The sequence below is a fragment of the Mastomys coucha genome, unplaced genomic scaffold (assembly GCF_008632895.1).
Source record: "Mastomys coucha isolate ucsf_1 unplaced genomic scaffold, UCSF_Mcou_1 pScaffold22, whole genome shotgun sequence".
Taxonomy (NCBI): domain Eukaryota; kingdom Metazoa; phylum Chordata; class Mammalia; order Rodentia; family Muridae; genus Mastomys; species Mastomys coucha.
The window spans coordinates 80,696,975-80,715,373 of NW_022196905.1; the positions used below are offsets into that span (position 1 = coordinate 80,696,975).

The 18,399-nt window shown below is 38.4% G+C and overlaps 1 protein-coding gene across 1 annotated transcript; it reads right to left on the reverse strand.

Annotated features, from left to right (window-relative positions):
• Positions 1–10,343: 10,343 nt before the first annotated feature.
• Jchain (joining chain of multimeric IgA and IgM) lies at positions 10,344–17,905 on the reverse strand. Its single transcript, XM_031342945.1, has 4 exons — positions 17,680–17,905; positions 16,100–16,220; positions 12,351–12,431; positions 10,344–11,387 (listed from the first exon to the last, which is right to left on the reverse strand). Exons 1-4 carry the CDS (start codon positions 17,741–17,743, stop codon positions 11,174–11,176), a joined length of 480 nt encoding a protein of 159 aa, XP_031198805.1. The 5' UTR covers positions 17,744–17,905; the 3' UTR covers positions 10,344–11,173.
• Positions 17,906–18,399: the final 494 nt, after the last annotated feature.

Consider the following 18,399-nt stretch of genomic DNA (forward strand, 5'->3'; position numbering starts at 1 on the left):
CTCTTGTCCATGATCAGGTTTTAACCCTGATACTGTAGACCTACTGGGGTAGACAAGTGTGTGCAGCACCCACCAACTAAATAAGACCAGGAAAGAAACAGTCCATGGAATAACATAGCTAAAACACTAAATAGACACTACAAAGAAAATATACTGAAAGCTCAAGAGAAAAAAAAAAAAAACAAATGGCATATAAAGAGAAGCCTATCCAAATAAGCAGGTTTCTCAGTGGAAACTGACAGCAAGAAAAGACTGGAACTGGGTATTCCAAATTCTAAAAGATCATGATTGCTGCACCAGCAGAACTATCTGCCACGGTTGAAAGAGAAATAAAAATTTTCCATGTTACAAACATCCTAAAATATTCATACCTAGTGAGTGTGGGAGAGCTGTTCCCAATCCTCATTTACCATGGGTGGCATGAACAAAGGAGAGATGCACCCTTCATTCGCCTGTGGCAGGCTGGAGAACTGACCTGAGGTCATGAGAGCTGGAGAGCTGATCCTGACCCTCAAGGACAGCAACAAATGGGAGAGCAGGCCCTGGACAACAAAGTCCAGGTGACCCTGGTGGGGGGGTAGGAGGTAGGTGAACCACCTCCCCAGTACAAGGCTGATCTTGCCCATTGCCAGCTCCAGCATTGGGTGGGCTACCTGGGGCAGTGCTGGAGAGCTTGTCTTGGTGGTTCAGGTGCAGGAGAGCTGGCAGTCCAACTAACTCAGCTACCTCCCATAGTAATGATTGCAATTATCTTAGAGTTACGACTGCTATGATAAATCGCCATGGTCAAAACAACCTGGGGAGAGAAGAATTTACTCCACTTATACTTCCATATCATTGTTCATCTTCAAAGGAAGTCAGGACGAGAATTCAAAGAGGAAAGGACCCTGGAGGCAGGAGTTGATGTAGAGGCCATGGAGGGGAACTTCTTACTAGCTTACTTCCAGTGGCTTGCTCAGCTTGCCATTCTAATATCTGACAAAACAGACTTAAAATTATCACTAATGAGAAGATACAGAGGATATTCTAATCCATGGGTCAATTAATTAAGAATGTGTAACAAAGCTACACACATATGCATCAAACTTTTATTCACTCAATGCACAAGAAGCATACTAATGGAATTTAAGGTACAGCTTTACACAAACCTCATAATAGGAGATTTCAACACCTCACTTTCTCCAATAGCGAGGTCATCTGGACACAAAAATAAAACAGAGAAACTTCAAGGTTAAATGGCATCCTACATGAAATAAACTTAGAAGATGTCTACAGAATATTCTACCGAAACATCAAAGAATATACATTCTATTCAGCAGCACATATGTGGAAGCTTATCCAAAATAGATCATATGCTGAGATACTAATATAAATAAATAAATAAATAATCCCTTATCTCCTACTTGGCCATTATGCAATAAAAGTTAAAATTGACAGCAAAATATGTACAAAATCTTATGTAGATTACATAAGTCATTACTTTGATGAACACATCAAAGAATAAATCAAGAAAGATATCAAAATATTCGTGGAACTAAATGAAAATAAAATCACAACACAGCAGAACCCCTGGACACACTAAAAGCAGTTCTAAGAGGGATGTTAATAATCCTAAAAACCTATATTTATAAAATTTAAAAATAGCAGCTGGAGAGATGGTCTAGCACCCACATAGCAGCTCACCACTGTCTGTAACTCCAGCTCCAGTGCTGGCACCTTCACATAGATACTCATGCAGGCAGAAAACCAATGCACATAAAAGTAAATAAATGTTTCTTAAAAATTAGAAATAGCAGAAATAAATTATGCATGATGCAATTCAAGTATTTGTAAACAAGAAAAACAAATCCAACTCTAGTAGATGTCAAGGAATACCAAAAAAATCAAAGCAGAAATTAATGAAATTGAAACAAAGAAAACAATACAAAGAATCAGTGAATCTAAGAACTGGTTCTTTGAGAAAATAAATTTGATCAACAGACCCTTGGCTCAACTAACCAAAAGAAAGAAGGAGAAGATCTAAATTAACCAAACTAGAAATGAGCAGAAAAACATTTTTTAAAAACAAAGAAATATAGAATACTATAATGAAATATTTTTATAACCTGTACTTTATTAAGTACTCCAAAATCTAAAAGAAATGAATAGATTTTTTTGATTCATCCAAATCAACAAAGTTAAACCAGAAAGAAAATAGCAATCTAAGCAGACTAAGAACAAAGGAGGCAACAGAAACAGTAATTAAAAAGCCTTCCAATGAAGGAGAAAGAGGAGGAAGAGGGGGAGGAGGAGGAAGAAGGAAAGGAGGGAGAGGGGAAGGAGAGAGGAAGAAGAAGGAGAAGGAGAAGAAGAAAGAGGGGAGGGCAAAGGAGGAGGAGAAGGAAGAGGAGGAGAAGGAGGAGGAAGAGGAGGAGGAGAAGAAGAAGAAGAAGAAGAAGAAGAAGAAGAAGAAGAAGAAGAAGAAGAAGAAGAAGAAGAAGAAGAAGAAGACAACGACGATGACAACAACAATGACAACGAAGACAACTCAGATAGATTCACAGTAGAACTCTACCAGAATTTCAAAGATCTATAGCCAATACTTTTTTTTTAAAGATGTATTATTTATTGTTATAAATGAGTACACAGAAGAGGGTATCAGATTTCATTATGGGTGGTTGTGAGCCACCATGTGGTTGCTGGGATTTGAACTCACGACCTTCGACCTTCGGAAGAGCAGTCAATGCTCCTACCCACTGAGCCATCTCACCAGCCCCTAGCCAATACTTCTTACTAAAAGAAATTAGAAATAGAAGGATCACTCCCAAACTCATCCTATGAAGCAAATATTACTCTAATATCCAAACTATTTAAAGACACAACAATAATAACAAACTATAGACAAATATACCTGATGAACTTAGATGCAAAATTCTTAATGAATTACTAGCAAACACAAGTACAGACATATATCAAGAAGATCATCCACCATGATCAAACTGGATTTATTCTGGATATACAAGGTTGGTTCAATATGCAAAGGTCAATAAATACAATAAATCATATAGATGGACTTAAAGACAAAAAGCAAGTGACCTTCTCAATAGATCCAGAAAAAGCCTTTAACAAAATTCACCATGTCATGATAAAAGTCCTAAAGAAAGTGAGGCTGGAGGGAGCATACCTCAACATAATAAAGACTGTTAAGTCAAAAACTACAGACAACATTATCCTAAGAGGGAAAAGCTCATAGCAATCCCATTAAAGTCAATAAAACAGAACTCTCAACTAGCCCCACAAAAACACACACTGGAGAAATTCAACACAGAATGGGAGATTTTTGCCAGTCTTTACCAGGTCTACATCTAAGAGAGGACTAATAAACCAGAATACACAAAGTATATTAGGGTTACTATTGCTGTGATGAAACACTATGACCAAAAGCAATTTGTGGAGGAAAGGGTTTATATGTGTTACACTTCCACAGTACTAGTCCATCATTGAAGGAAGTCAGGACAGGAACCTAAAATAGGGCAAGAAACTGGAGGCAGGAGCTCATGCGGAGGCCATAGAAGGGCATTGCTTACTAGTTTGCTCTTCATGGCTTGCTCAAACTTTTTTGTTATAGAATCCAGAACCACTAGCCCAAGCATGGCACCAACTTCAATGGGATGTCCTCTCCCCTATCAATCACTAATTTAAAAAGTGCCCTCCAGAGGGTCTTACGGAGGGCGGATTCACGATGTAGGGTCCCTCCCTTCAGATAACGATAGCTTGTGTCAAGTTGACACAAACCTAGACAGCACAACTGACACCTTGTCAACTTGACTCACAAACACATTACCATTAAGCCATATGTCTTTTCTTGTTCTTCCCTCAAATCACACATTAATATCAACAGTAAGATGTAAACATAAACCTTCCAAATTTTAAAAGTTTTATAATCCTTAAAATTCAAACACCTTAAAATTTAGTATCTTTAAAATAGTCAATCTCTTTTAAAATTCAAAGTCCTTCAAAATTCAAAGTATCTCAAGTGTGGGTTCCTGTAAAATACAAAACAACTTAAGTATCTTCTCGCTTCAAGAGTGAAGAAGCTTGGCACAATCTCAATCTGAACAAAGTAAAGCCAAACACCAACAGTATCAATAATTAATCTCCAGTGTCTGGGATTCACCCATGATCTTCTGTGCCACTCCAACGGGCTTGGGTCACTTCTCTGGCTCTGCCCTCTGCAGTACACATAGCTTGTCTTCTAGGCTCCCATTGGCTTCAAACCTCCACTGCTATTGTTTTTGGTGGTCATCCCATGGTACTGTCATCTCCAAAATGCTGGGGTCTTCTGCTTCAAAGGGGCTACACTTTTACCAATAGCCTCCCCTGGACTCTTAAGGGACTCCAGTGCAGCCACACAACACCAAGCCTGAGCTGTTCCCTATGACCCCTTAACTCCTTCAATACAAGCACCATCTCTGTAACTCTTACACAGTACCAAGTTCAGCTGCCAGTACAATAGACATACAACCTTGACACCACTGTAACATAACTTCTGTGTGCTTACTCTCAAGAAACACTTCCTAGAAGATTCCTCCTCAGTGGTGGCAGTCTCTTCTTAATCACAGCTGATTCTTCAGCCCCAGCTGACCAGAATCTGATGTTACAGCAAAGCAAAAGTTTTACTTTAATGATTCAGACTTCATCAACACAGATCCAACTGACCAGACATCTCAAATTCTTCACACAAACGGCCTGGTAGGGTCTTTGCTTCCCTCTGAAACTTCACAAGCCAGACCTCCATTTTCTGCACTGTTCCCAACACTCTTATCTTCCAAGCTCCCATAGAACATCTCACTTAGCTTTCAACACTCAGTGACTTTACTACCCAAAGTTACAAAGTCCTTCCACAATCCTCCCAAAAATCAATATGGTCAGGGTCTGTCAAATCAATATCCAACTTCTGGTACCAATTTATATTCACTAGGGTTACTATTGCTACAATGAAACACCATGTCCAATAACAACTTGAAAAAAAAAGGTTTATTTCACTCACATATAACAGTCCACCATCAAAAGCAGTGAGGACAAGAACTCAAGAAGCACAGGAACCTGTAGGCAAAAGCTGATGCAGAGGCCACTGAGGGTTGCTGTTTATTGGCTTGCTCCTCATTGCTTGCTCAGTACTTGTTCTAGAACCCAGGACCACCAGTACATGAATGGCACCACCCACAATGGGTTGGACCCTCCTCCATCAATCACTAATTATGAAAATACCCTACAGCCTGATTTTTTTAATTTATTTAACTCTATTGTATATAAATTGCTGTGAGGGTTTGAGATCTCCTGGAACTGGAGTTACAGACAGTTATGTACTGCCACACAGGTGCTGGAAATTGAGCTCAGGACCTCTGGGAGGAGCAGTCAGTACTCTTAAACACTGAGCGATCTCTTCAGATCTACAGGTTGATCTTAATGGAGGCATTTTCTTAATGTGAAAGGTTCTCTCCTTTCAGATAACTCTAGCTTGTGTCAAGTTGACATAGAACTAGCCAACACACAATGTACTCAACAACAACAACAACCAAAAAAAGTTTTTTAAAAAAAAATGATCCAGTTGTGGTGGTTTGAATATGCTTGGCCCAGGGAGTGGCATTCTTAGGAGGTGTGGCCTTATAGGAGGAAATGTGTCACTGTGGGGGTGGACATTACTGCTAGGAGCTTCCTTCTAGCTGCCTGAGGGTGCCAGTCTTCTCCTCACTGCCTTCAGATCAAGATGTAGAACTCTTATCTCCTTCTCCATACCATGTCTGCATGAATGCTGTCATGCTTCCTGCAATGATGAAAATGGACTGAACCTGTCAACTTGTAAGTCATCCCCAATTAAATGTTGTCTTTTATAAATGTTGCCTTGGTCTTGGTGTCTCTTCTCATCAATGGAAACCCTAAGATGCTAGTTTAAAAATGGCCTAGGTATCTAAGCAGAGAGTTCTCAATAGAAGAATAAAAACAGCTAAGAAATATCTCAAAAATACACATCCTCCTTAGAAATGCAAATTAAAACAACTCTGAGATATTATCTTACCTCAGTGAGAATGACTAAGATCAACAAAACAGTGGATCATAAATGGTGGCAAATGTAGGAAAAGAGGAACCCTCATTCACTACTGGTAGGAATGTCAATTGGTGCAGCAACTCTGTAAGTCAGTATGGAGAATAAAAAACAAATAAAACTAAGCTAAACTAAATTAAAACTACATCTACCGTATAAGCCAGCTATACCACTCCTTGGCAAAGACACAAAGGGATTCTACTCCACAGATTCTTGCTCAGCCATTTTCATCACCAATCTATTTATAATAGCCAGAAAATAGAAAACAGAAACAACCTAAATGTCCATCAATAGATTGATAATGAAAATGTGCCACGTATACACAAATGAAATATTATTCAACTGCAAATAAAAATGATATCATGAAATTTGCAGGCAAATGGATTATTTTTAATCATGTGTGTCTGCATTTGTGTGAGTGTGACAGGTGTTTGTTGAGTACCTGCAAAGGCCAGAGACATCAAGTTGCCTGGAACTAGAGTCACAGGCAGTTGTGGGCCACTTGACATGTGTGCTGGGAATAAAACTCAGATCCTCCGTAAGAGTCAGAATGCACTCTTAACTACTGAGCCATCTCTCCTGCCCCACAAAATGATTTATTAACTGTGCCAATAAAATAAGTCAAATGCTTCTGACATGCAATGGCACAGAAAATGCATTTCTGTTCCAAAAGTGAGGAATGGAGGCACAGCAAGGAGAGGTTGAACTAAAGCAAGAACAAATCTCAGAAGGGCAAACTCCCAGTCCTACAGCTGCATGTCTAACATCTGGGCTTTTGGCGGCATCATCCAGGCTTCAATGGTGCTCAGTAGTACCACTCTACAGTTTTAGCACCCTCAGCACAACGCAGTAGCTCTCAGGATGACGCCACTCTGCCCATCCAACTTTCCTTAGTGGACATCCCAAGATTCTGGCGTCTGCAACATCCTGAGGTCTCTGTTGCTACTTAGGTGTCACCTTCACAGCTTCTACGTAAGACTCAAAGAAACGGCTCCTTGGACCCTCCCTTGGGAATCCCACTGTGCCACACATCAGCTTTCCAAAACCTTGGTGCCAGCCTCCATGACACTGGAGTTTATGCATTTTGGTTTGCCTGCAAATCCAGATCCACATGGACAATGCCGCCAAAGGTAGTTTGGCTCCCTTCTCGTATAGTTGTAATGGCCTGAGTACCTTAGAGGCTGAACCTAGGGAGTTATTTTCACGAAAAGAGTCCTTCAACTACAGTCTTGGTTTAAGCTGTCTCCTTTCAAATTAATTTTATTTCACAAGGTGGAATCTTTGGTGGGCAGGGTCATGCTCTAAAGATACTTTTCCTATTGTCCCAGTGTGACATGTAAGGTCTCCTCTTTGTTGTGTTAACTCTTTAACAATTATAGCTGCTTTCTTTACTCTTCATCACCAACTTTATATAAACTTTCTCACACTCCTCTCCTTGTCAAAAATGCACATGTTTTATATCTTTCTGCTCCACAAGATATTCTTGCTCACTGTGAACCTGGATACGAGCACTAATCAGTAACTAAGCCACAGTCTTATTGACTAGGGCTGCTACAGATGCTACACTGTCTTAAAATTTCCTCTCCCCACCAACTTAGGCTAATTTTTTTTTTAACTCAGACTCACTCAAATTTTCAGGGCACTGGCAGAATGTACCATGAATAGACTCTATACCAGTTCTCAGCAGAGGTTTTCCCCTCTGAAATCTCATGAAAGAGGAATACACTGTTCACATTTCTCTTGGCAGTCTGATCCTCTCAAAGCCACCCTCCCCAGATTTGGTGGTCTGAATCACTTGGCCCATAGGAAGTGTGGCCTTTTTGGTGGAAGTGTGTCTCTGTGAGGGGTGAGCTTTGAAATTCTGTTCAGTGCAGAAAAGTCAGTTTTTCTTCTGGCTGAAGTCAGATCAAGATGCAGAATTCTGCTTCTCCTGTGCCATACCTATCTAGAAGCTGCCATACTCCCACCTTGATGATAATGGACTAAACCTATCAATCAATAAGCTAGCGCCAATTAAATGTTGTCCTTTATAAGAGTTGCCTTTGTCATGGTATCTCTTCACAGCAATGGAAACCCTAATAAGACAGCATAATAATCTATGAGGCTTGGTTTATAGCAGTCAAGACATCGCTAGCCTGTAGTTCTAAACTATTCCACATTTCTCTGGCTTGTCAGTTCAAAGGCCTCTGAACCTCGTGGTCAGATTTATCACAGTCATAGACCCGCTACTCAGTAACAAGTTTTTTGTATCTGAAATTTTTTGGTGCTCAGAAAAAGCAGTTTATTGGGTTCACCATTTGCAAGCACAGCCTTTCATTTCAGAGAAGGCACAGTGTCAAGAACATCTGAATTCAAGAGGCAGAGAGTGAGGAATCCTGGTGCTCAGCTTAGTTTATCCTCTTTATTCAGTCTGTATGATTCCAACCCACGGAATGATGCCATCCACATGACAAACTCCCTCCCTCAGGAACCTACCTAGAGATTTGTCTCCCAGGTGACTCTAGGTTCTATCAAGTAGAAAGCATTAAGAACCACAGCAACAGGGGCTGGAGAGATGGCTCAGCAGTTAGAGCACCGACTGCTCTTCCAGAGGTCTGTGTTCAATTCCCAGCAACCACATGGTGGCTCACAACCATCTGCAATGAGATCTGACGCCCTCTTCTGGTGTGTCTGAAGACAGCTACAGTGTATTCACATACATAAAAAAAAAAAATCTAAAATAAATAAATAAATAAATAAATAAATCTTAAAAAAAAAAAGAAAAAAAAAAGAACCACAGCAACCGGCAGGGCAGTGGTGGTGCACGCTTTTAATTCCAGTAAAGGCAGGTGGATCCCTGCGAGTTCAAGGCCAGCCTGATTTACAGAGCAAGTTCTGGAACAGCCAGAGATTCACACAGAAAAACTCTGTCTCAAAAAAAAAAAAAAGAAAGAAAGAAAAGAATCACAACAACTTAAGGAAGGAAGCTGGTTCATAGTTTTGGGGTACAGACCATAGCGGTGGGGATATTATGGCAATCAGAGTGCTATTTACTGCAACAGCTACCCTAAGTGACACATAAGCACACACATTATGAATAATACACCCTTGTTTCAGAGATACATACTAAAAATAAATATAATCTTCAAAGAACTTTTGGCATGCTATTTATAAAATGAAGCTAGAACTCTTCATAATCCTAAGCAGGTTAGAGGAGACAAAAAATAATAATAATAAAATAAAATAAACACCTCCTAGTCGTTTCACTTTGCAATCTAACCACTAGGTGGCAATGTAGGCTCATAATCCTGATACTACAGTTAGGCCATTCCCCACAGCAGCAGAATTGGGGAATTTATAAGAGTTGCAGTTTCTCCAGTTCCTGCACCCAAAACGACTTAATCAACATCTCTAGAGGAGGAAATTAATAATCTACTTTTCTAAGTCCTTCAGTATCTGAAGTTAAGAACAACACGTTTGTATTTTTTGAGAGTTTGTTGCCTTATCAGAGAAGAGCCAAAAGAAAATTCACACATAATAACTGTAATTTACTATTATAACAACTATTGCTAACTACTGTGACCACCATACTAAATGACCTATAAATGCATATATGTATATAGGATGCATCATCATTCTTATCTTAAAAAAATCTATGAAATAGTTATTTGTAATTTCATTTTTTAAAAGAAATGATTTTAAACTTATTTACCTTGCCTGGTATTAATTCAGCCATGTAAGAATATAAATTTCAACTTGGGCCATCAGATTTGCCTACTAAACCTCATATAGACCACCAGCATCCAGCCGAGACCTGGAAAGGGCACCGCTGTCCTCGGGTCAGGAGTGTCTTCATGTCAGCCTCTGAGTCGGCAGGTACTCACAGTGCCCTTAGAGTAAGGCATCAGTTGACCATGGCTTTCTACCGTAATGTTGCTCTGTATGTGACAAGCTTTTACTTTGAAATAAGCCTACCATCTAAGTGAGATCTTTCTGCTTGGATGGAGCTGTTGTATAAGGTTTTGTGGTTGCTTTGCTTTGCTTTGCTCTGGTTTGTTATCTTCTGTTTGCAGTGCTGGATGGGCATCAAACTCAAGGCCTTAAGCATGATAACCAAGCTCCCTACCACAGTACATACATCTTCTGTTTCTAAAAGGTGCTATGTGCTACAGACCCCGCCTAATATTACCTGTGAAATGACAAAGATTTCTTAAATATGCATGTACTCATATAAACTAAGTGATGAATGTACCATTGCATCATACTTACAAACTGTTTGCCAATGATAACATATTTAATTTACATCAAGAAGGTTAAACACAAGTAAAAAATTTTTCCAACGAATCATTTCACACGGGTATATGCTTATCACTCTATTTAATTGTTCAAACTGTATTAGAGAATACATATTTTGGAATACAAATTTCATTAAATTCAGCTGAGACACCAAAGACTCCCCTTAAGAATTTCAGACAATAATCTCACTGTCAAAAATATTATCAAGAAAATCTAATGCTAAGTTTATGTATTCTATCAACACTCATTTTTTCATATGTGCATCAAATTATAGCATTTTCAGCAAATGTCTTTCATAAATGTTAGTCAGTAGTTCCAAAATGTGTCATTTATGACTTATGGTGAAGATATGTAGGTGCCCTGTGTTTATTGGCTGTTTTCTCTACCCAGTGAGCTGTTAAAGAAAGACTAGTACAGGATGTGCCAAAGCTCCAGCTCTCCACAGCAAAGGAAGAAAGGAAGGGAGGAAGGAAGGGAGGGAGGAAGGGGTTGAATTTAATTATGCCTCTTGATTTTTACTCCTGGAATTTTACTTTCTTCCCTTGCTTACAATTTTAAACACTAGAAAATGAACTTTTAAACATACCTCCTTGAACAAGCATGAGGATTTACTACTTAGAATTGAGAAAGAATTACATAATAATGACAGCAGTGCTGGTATTCTAACTATTGAAAGGGAATGTTAGTTTTATACCACTAAAAAAAAAAACAAAAAAAAAAAACCCGGTTTCAAATTCATTAGCAGTGAGTATAACTTCTGGGTGCAAATGGAGAGCCTCTAATGACAACGAGCTGCACAGTGAGTGACTCAAACTAGTCAGGGTAGCAGGAATCAGGGGTCAAGGCCGCTTGCACCATTTTGGTCTCACCACGATATGTAAGTGGGACCATAGTGGTATAGCACTTATTTCTGTCATACATGTAGCACGTCTCAGGAACACCAGTGTCTTCACTGCAGATATTGCTCTGGGTGGCAGTAACGACCTGATCTTCCAGCTCCACTTCCACAGGATCGCATTTCTTACAGCTGAAAACATATGCACACATTAGAAATGCCCCAGCAAATGTTATCTCACTATACAAGTCACTATAAATGTTGTATGAAGTCTGCTTGTTCTTGCAGCTCTAGCCTACAATAAATGGTGATTCTTTCCAGGCCTAATCATCTGAACAGAAGGAATACTTTATGAAATTCTTGAATCTTTCATGTAAAAAAAAATACTTGAAAATCAGCAATATAACTCATGATATGATAAGAGGCTCATCTTACTTATACTGTACTGCAGCTTCCACTGCATGAGTTTATCCCTAGCTGTGTACATGGTTCAATAAATTCAGTTTTAGTGACAAGAGGAATCTATCTATAGTAATATATAGAAATACATGCGCATACAAATATATTCAAGGGGAACAGTGTCTCACTATGTTGCTCGTGCTGGCCTGGAACTGTCAGTCCTCCTGTTCCTACACCATATTCCTGAGGGGAGTTTTTGTGTGGCATTTTTGGGAGGGTGGGGGTGTGATTCAAGGCAGAGTTTCTCTTTCTCTGCATAGTCCTGGCAGTCTTAAGATGCATTCTGTAGACCACACTGGCCTCAAACTCAGAAATCCATCTACCATTGTTTCCTGAGTGCTGGGATTAAAGCCAGGTGCCACTTTGCCCAGTGAGAGAATTTTTTTAAAGTGTTTAACACAGGATTCTATCTTCTCCAAAGAAACACATGAATACTAAAAGCTAAACACTACTTCCTTAAATATTGAAGTAAATTGGCCCCTTCTATATAAGTGAATAAACTTACCTCTACTCTTTTTCTGTGACCAAGTTTTATGAAGGTTTAGTACCTAATCATTAGCCTAAGAATAGGTGTATTCTAAGGTTCAGACACTTGTCAATGTTTATACCCCAATGTGTTTTCAGAAATATCATTGTTAATAAAGTGAAATAAATGTTATTAACTTCAACATCTGTAATTAGGAAAGGAAACCTTACATGTCTGACAAATGGTATACAAAGTTCCTTCTCAGTGGAGAGTTGGGATCAGAGATATTCTCCCTGTTGTTCAAAGGGACACTGCAAAGAGAGACAACAGAACAGCAACTCAGTACAGATATTGTTGTTTCTGGAAGGAGATCTTAACAGATTAGTAGTTACTATTAAATTATGCCAGTACTCACCTTACTCAATTGTAAACCATTACAGGGCTTTTACAATAATCTGTTATACTTTAAAAATCAGTTTCTTGTCTACACACTAGTTAGTTTCCTAGGCTATATACAGCTACATGTGTGGTGTGTAGAAGGTCTTCATTGCTTATAGAATAAACAAGCAAAAATATATTTTTAAGGATGTATACATGATAAATTTTTTTTATTTATTTTATTGTATAGATGTTTTGTCTCCTTATATGTCTGTGTGCACCACCATATCCATGCAACTCTTCTGGGGCATGTTTTATTTCATGGTTTGTTGGTGGAGAGTTTTTTGATGGTTTTCATTAGGAGTGAATTTTATTGCGTTTTCATTTTGTCCATTTGTTTTGAAGGGATTGTTTGGTTTACTTTGATTTGTTTCATTACTGAGATTGTGTTTCATATAGCTCAGCTTTGCTGTGAACTCCTTTTGTAGCAAAGGATGACCTTGAACTACTGATCCTTCTGCTCCATCTCCCTCATGCTGAGATTATTTGTGTGTCACCATCCTCAGTTCAGCATAGACTACTTTATATAATTTATATTGCATTCTCAGTGCTAACCCTCAACATTGACTATTCACCAAATAAAAACATTTTTAAGAATAAATGTATCTATTCTTTTATTTGATTATAAAGGCTCTTGTGATAAGTTTTTTACCATTTTTTTTTTTTTTTTACTGTATCTATGTGTTGATGGTGAGTGTGCTCATGTCATTGCGCATGTGTGGGAGTTAGTCCTCTCCTTCCACCATGCAGTGTCCTGGAAATCAAATGCAAGTTGTCAGGCGAACACTTTCTGCACTGAGCCATCTCATTAACACCAAAAAGGTTTCCAATAATGGGAATGACAGAGAAACGAACATTTATAAGATTCTACTATGAGTCAAATACTGTTCTTACATAAATTGCTACATAGTCAGAACCCCAACTATATGTGTGTGTGTGTGTGTATTATATGTTATATATAATTATTCTTTTTTACAGCCCAGAAATAAGGTTTAAAGGGCCATACTATTACAGTAAACGATAGAGTTGGGAACAGAGCCACAATGACACAGTGAAGGCAATACACTGTCAAGAAACATTAATTAAATTATTTGACATCAGTAAAATATAATATAAGTAAAAGATGAGTTAGATGCCTATTTAGGCAATTGTCCCCCTGGAGATCCAAACATAAGTGGTTCTTCAATATGGTTTATGTGCAATGTTGTAGGCTAATTTCCTCTAATTGCATGTTGCTATGAGAATCTGTAACTTCTAAGAGTTCTGAAATCTTCTGTCTTCAACTTCTGTAAAATTTCCTCAAGCTTGTTAACAAAACTCAACTATAAGTTGAGTTACATAAGTGGATTAAAACTTCTACATTTAAACAAGCCCTGACACTGCTACTGATGCCATGTTGTGCTTGCAGACAGGAGCCTAGCATGGCTGTCCTCTGAGAGGCTCTACCAGCAGCTGACTGAGACAGATGCAGATACTTACAGTCAAGCATTAGACTGAAGTCGGGAACCCCTTTGGGAGAGTTAGGGGAAGGAAGGATTAAAGGATCCGAAGGCCCCTGGCACATAAGTAGCAGAGGAGTGACTGCCTTACCTGGCCTCAATGGGAGAGGATGCGCCTAATCCTGTAGAGACTTGATGCCCTGGAGAAAGGGGATGGGTTGGGGGGGAGTACTCTCTCAGAGGCTAAGGGGAGGGGGAGGGAGAAAGGTGGGGAACTCTAGGAGCAACATTTGGGGTGTAAATAAATAAAATAATTTTTAAAAAGTTGAAGTGAGGCCTGGCGGTGGTGGTGCACACCTTTAATCCCAGCACTTGGGAGGCAGAGGCAGGCGGATTTCTGAGTTCGAGGCCAGCCTGGTCTACAGAGTGAGTTCCAGGACAGCCAGGACTACACAGAGAAACCCTGTCTCAGAAAACCAAAAAAAAAAAAAAAAGTTGAAGTGAGGCCCCAGGAAGTGGGGAGATCTGGAGGGTGGGGGTGGGGACATCTTGGAGGGGAGGAATGGGACAAGGAACAGTCAGAGGGCAGACTAGGAGGGGGATAACAACTGGACTGTAAAAAACAATTAAAGAATAATAATAAATTCAGACCCTTAATTCATTTAAAATCATACTCCGAATTCCAATTAAACAAATTTCTACAATATTTTGGCAAAAAAAAAGTTGAAAATTAAAAATTAAATAAAGAAGAGAGCTGCTTTCAAGCCCCCTCCCTGCTGTTGGAAGCTGTTTCAGAGAGCCTCCCATGGAGCTCAGTGGCTAGATTTAGACACACAGACTGAGGACGCCTTAGCCAAGCTTTAAGGGGTAACAGAAAGAATTCTTAAACAGAGGATCCAGTAGATGGAAAAACAGGAAAGGTAGTAAAAACCACTGCAAAGGTGGAGAAATAAAGACACACTCCAGGACTCCTGGGGCTTGGTGTTTGTTTCATTTTGTTCAACAGAAACAAAATACAGGGAACAATGGAGAGTTATGCTAAGCTTTGTAGGGAGGTAAGACACATGTGTATACTGATAACAATACTGGGGAAAGCAAGCTCCATGGCCTTTTATCAGGGTGGCAATATAAGGTTAACAAACACATAGTTAGTTAGTTAAGTAAATAATAAGATTGTTAAAATATGTGACAGGTACTACACAACCTTTACAAGCAATAGATATTCTCAATTTTTTATCTTAATCCTATAATGTAGGCTTATTTTTTTTCTTCTATTTAAAGATGAGAAATATCAGATTTGGCGTAGACAAATAATTTGATAGTTCTAAGAGTACACAATTACAAACTGATGCAGCTAGACCTTGAAACAATTTTTTAAACATCATAATTTTCCCATTGATAGCTGAGATTAACTGCTATGTTCACTTCCTACAAGGAGTATTTGATTGGAGAAAACTATTAAGGTGGGAGTAATTAACAAGAAAAATTTGTCACTGATTTGGCTCAAGTAGAAACTGTATTCTCAAGTATTATCAGTATTCTTGCTATTGATTAAGTGATACCAGTATATAAGTCTGAGCTATGTGAGAAATAAAATGAACAGGTGAATCCAATTTATAAGCAAAAAGTCAACTCAATCAATTTTAATTAGTCTTTTGAGGACGCTATGTATAATACTCAATAGTCAATAATTATGGAAAGAAAGTTGAGTGTTTACAATTATCTGAAGTTGCAGTTTAAGCTGATAAAGAATAACTGAAGGTTCTGATTCAAACTGAAATCACTGTATATAAACGGGTATGTTGGTGACTAAGTAGGAGCCTCCAATTCCCTTTGTTTCTGCCCTCAACTTTTGTAAAATTTCCTTGTTATCAAAACTCAATTTCATCTAACTCATGACTCAATCTCATTAAAGGCGCTACACTTCAAAAGTGGGTTAAAGACACTACATTTAAACGAGGCAACCCCTGTCAAGACCCCTCCCTGCTATAGGGATCTGCTTCAGAAAACCTTGCATGATTTTCTTTAAAGAGAAAAGAAAGCCTAGTAACAGAGTATCTTCTTATAGCCGAGAAAAGAAAAGAAATGCGAATGTCACATACACAATTCGGATATTTCTCTCCACAACGTCCTCATTAGGATCCTCGGTGGAACGGATGATCCTAGAAGTAACTCGGGTACACATGCATTTGTTGTCAGCAAGAATGGTCCCTTCGTTGTCACCTTGGGTTTGAAAGGTAAACTATATCATGATAAAGGAAAACAGAACTCTACGTTGTCTTTGATGTCACGGTGCAGACCTGCTATCCCAGCGCCTGGGAAATTGAGGTGGGAGAATGGGAAATTCAAGGCCTGCCTGGACTACCTGGGAACTTCCAGGACACCCTGCATTACATAAAGAGATGAGTTAATTTGCCTTTCTTACCTGAAGATAGCAGACAGAGTCTCATGTAGCCCAGGTTACCCTGAAACTCAGTATGCAGCTGTGGTTGATTCTAAATTCTCCACCCCCTGCTTCCATCTCCTGAATGCTGAGGTTACAAGTGTGTGCCACCACATCTGGATCAAAAACTTTAATTTTTATTGTTCATAAGTCCTACTCTTTCTATTTATTTTCTTTTCTAATCTAAAAAGCAAAGGAAACCTAAAAAAAAAATTTCTTTTTCTTCATTGGAAAACTTCAAGAGCAACTAGGCTGAAGGAATTCTGATTTATATCTAATGCTTCTAATTAGTTTAGTGATGGCACATAGTAAAATTCAGTGAAAACACCAAAAAGAAAAATAAAACAGAAATCTAGACTATTCCCCAATCAAAGCAATCTTGAAAGTTAACTATGAGATCAGTCTTTATAAACCCAACTGCAAATACTGAGTCCTTCTACAACTCCCATTTCTTCTTGTAAAAAACTATTTCCCTTAAATCATATTGGAATAAGTATCTATTCTCTCAACACTATCTTATTTTGTAATATTTAATATTCTCCACCAAAACTTTCCTAAACTACCAATATTTTTTCATAATAATAATCACAGTCAACACACAAATTCAACGAGAAAGAGCAACAAGACCTGTATTAATAGTTCCTATAAGAACTCTATAAAAGGAGAGAGTATATATCAGTGTAGAATACTGTCTGTAAAGTTTTTCTGAAAGAAACAATTTAGAAAATATTGTTATCTATGAGTTCAATATGATGTACAATATCACTATACAGAAAAATGAATAAATACATAGGTATGTACTGAAGCTTTAACTCTGAGAGTCAACATTCAGCCTCTAATTCCATTTCTCTGGGGAGATAAAAATCAAAATACAGTCTATATCATAATTACCACAGTTATTACTTCACTTCTCTAGAATAGTAATTAAAGAGACTCAAGGAGAAGGCTATTGGTTTTAAAGTTATACATGGGAATTTAAAAGTGCGGCTACTTATAGATACCCCCAAAGTATTTACGTATTTATTTTCTTATGCTATAGGCTGGAGTTGCCAAACAGAAGAAAAAAGAACAAAGAGAATACAATCATATATATGTATATATATACTGCCTAATGAGGTTAGAAGGCAGCTAGCCAGCCAGCCAGCCAGCAGAAGACTAGATTTAAGTCTTTAGACCTGAAACACTTACCGGTTCTATATTTTCCCTTTTATTTGGCTTTATTGTATAGGTACCACCTACCTGTTACAAGGACAGCCTTAACAAAAATGGCCAGGACTCCCCAGAGAAGCAAATGGGTCTTCATCTTGTCTTCACTTTTCAAAGACTGAAGCCAAAAATCTACAGCCAAATGTGTGTCTATAAGGGGTGTGCAAATGATGCTGCTTCTGCTTTCTTAAAATAACACCCCAGAACAGGTGAGCTGAAGTAATCACAACAGGGCTTCAGGTTTGAACTGTGTGCTATGCTGGAAAGAAGCACATGGTTCATACTTAGGTGTTTCCCTCTAATATAAAGCTTTCCTACAAAGCTGGGATTTGATGAATCATTTGTGTTTCAGCAGTGTATGAACCCCAAGACTGACTAGAATGTCGAGTCACAACTCTGTTGAGAATGTTTAAATATGAGTTCTCTACTTCATCAATTACATACACTCATACTAGACTTCAAATCATATGTTTGACATTTGTCACAGCTGGAATGATGACTGATGGGAAAGAGAAGAAAAGAAATGAAGGAACAGAAGTAATCAAGGCCTTTCAAGGTCCTAAGAGTACACTATAGTGATTTCTCTGTAGTCTTTAATTAACAAATTGTCGTATTGAAGCATACACGTGCTTACTCTTACCACTTTAAGTGATTTTATAAGTTCAGACACACAAGTAGATTTTGAAATTAATAGATCTTGAACTAATGTTATATTTTACTCTAATAGGACAGATCAACTTTCTGCTAGTGATT

Bases quoted from the DNA above. Each gene is read 5' to 3' on its own strand.
- Jchain (XM_031342945.1), bottom strand. From the start codon at position 17,743: ATGAAGACCCATTTGCTTCTCTGGGGAGTCCTGGCCATTTTTGTTAAG. The intron at 16,221-17,679 runs GTAGGTGGTACC...TTCAAACCCAAG, and splicing joins TAAGGCTGTCCTTGTAACAG to GTGACAACGAAGGGACCATT. The intron at 12,432-16,099 runs GTATGTGACATT...CTCTCTTTGCAG, and splicing joins GAGAGAAATATCCGAATTGT to TGTCCCTTTGAACAACAGGG.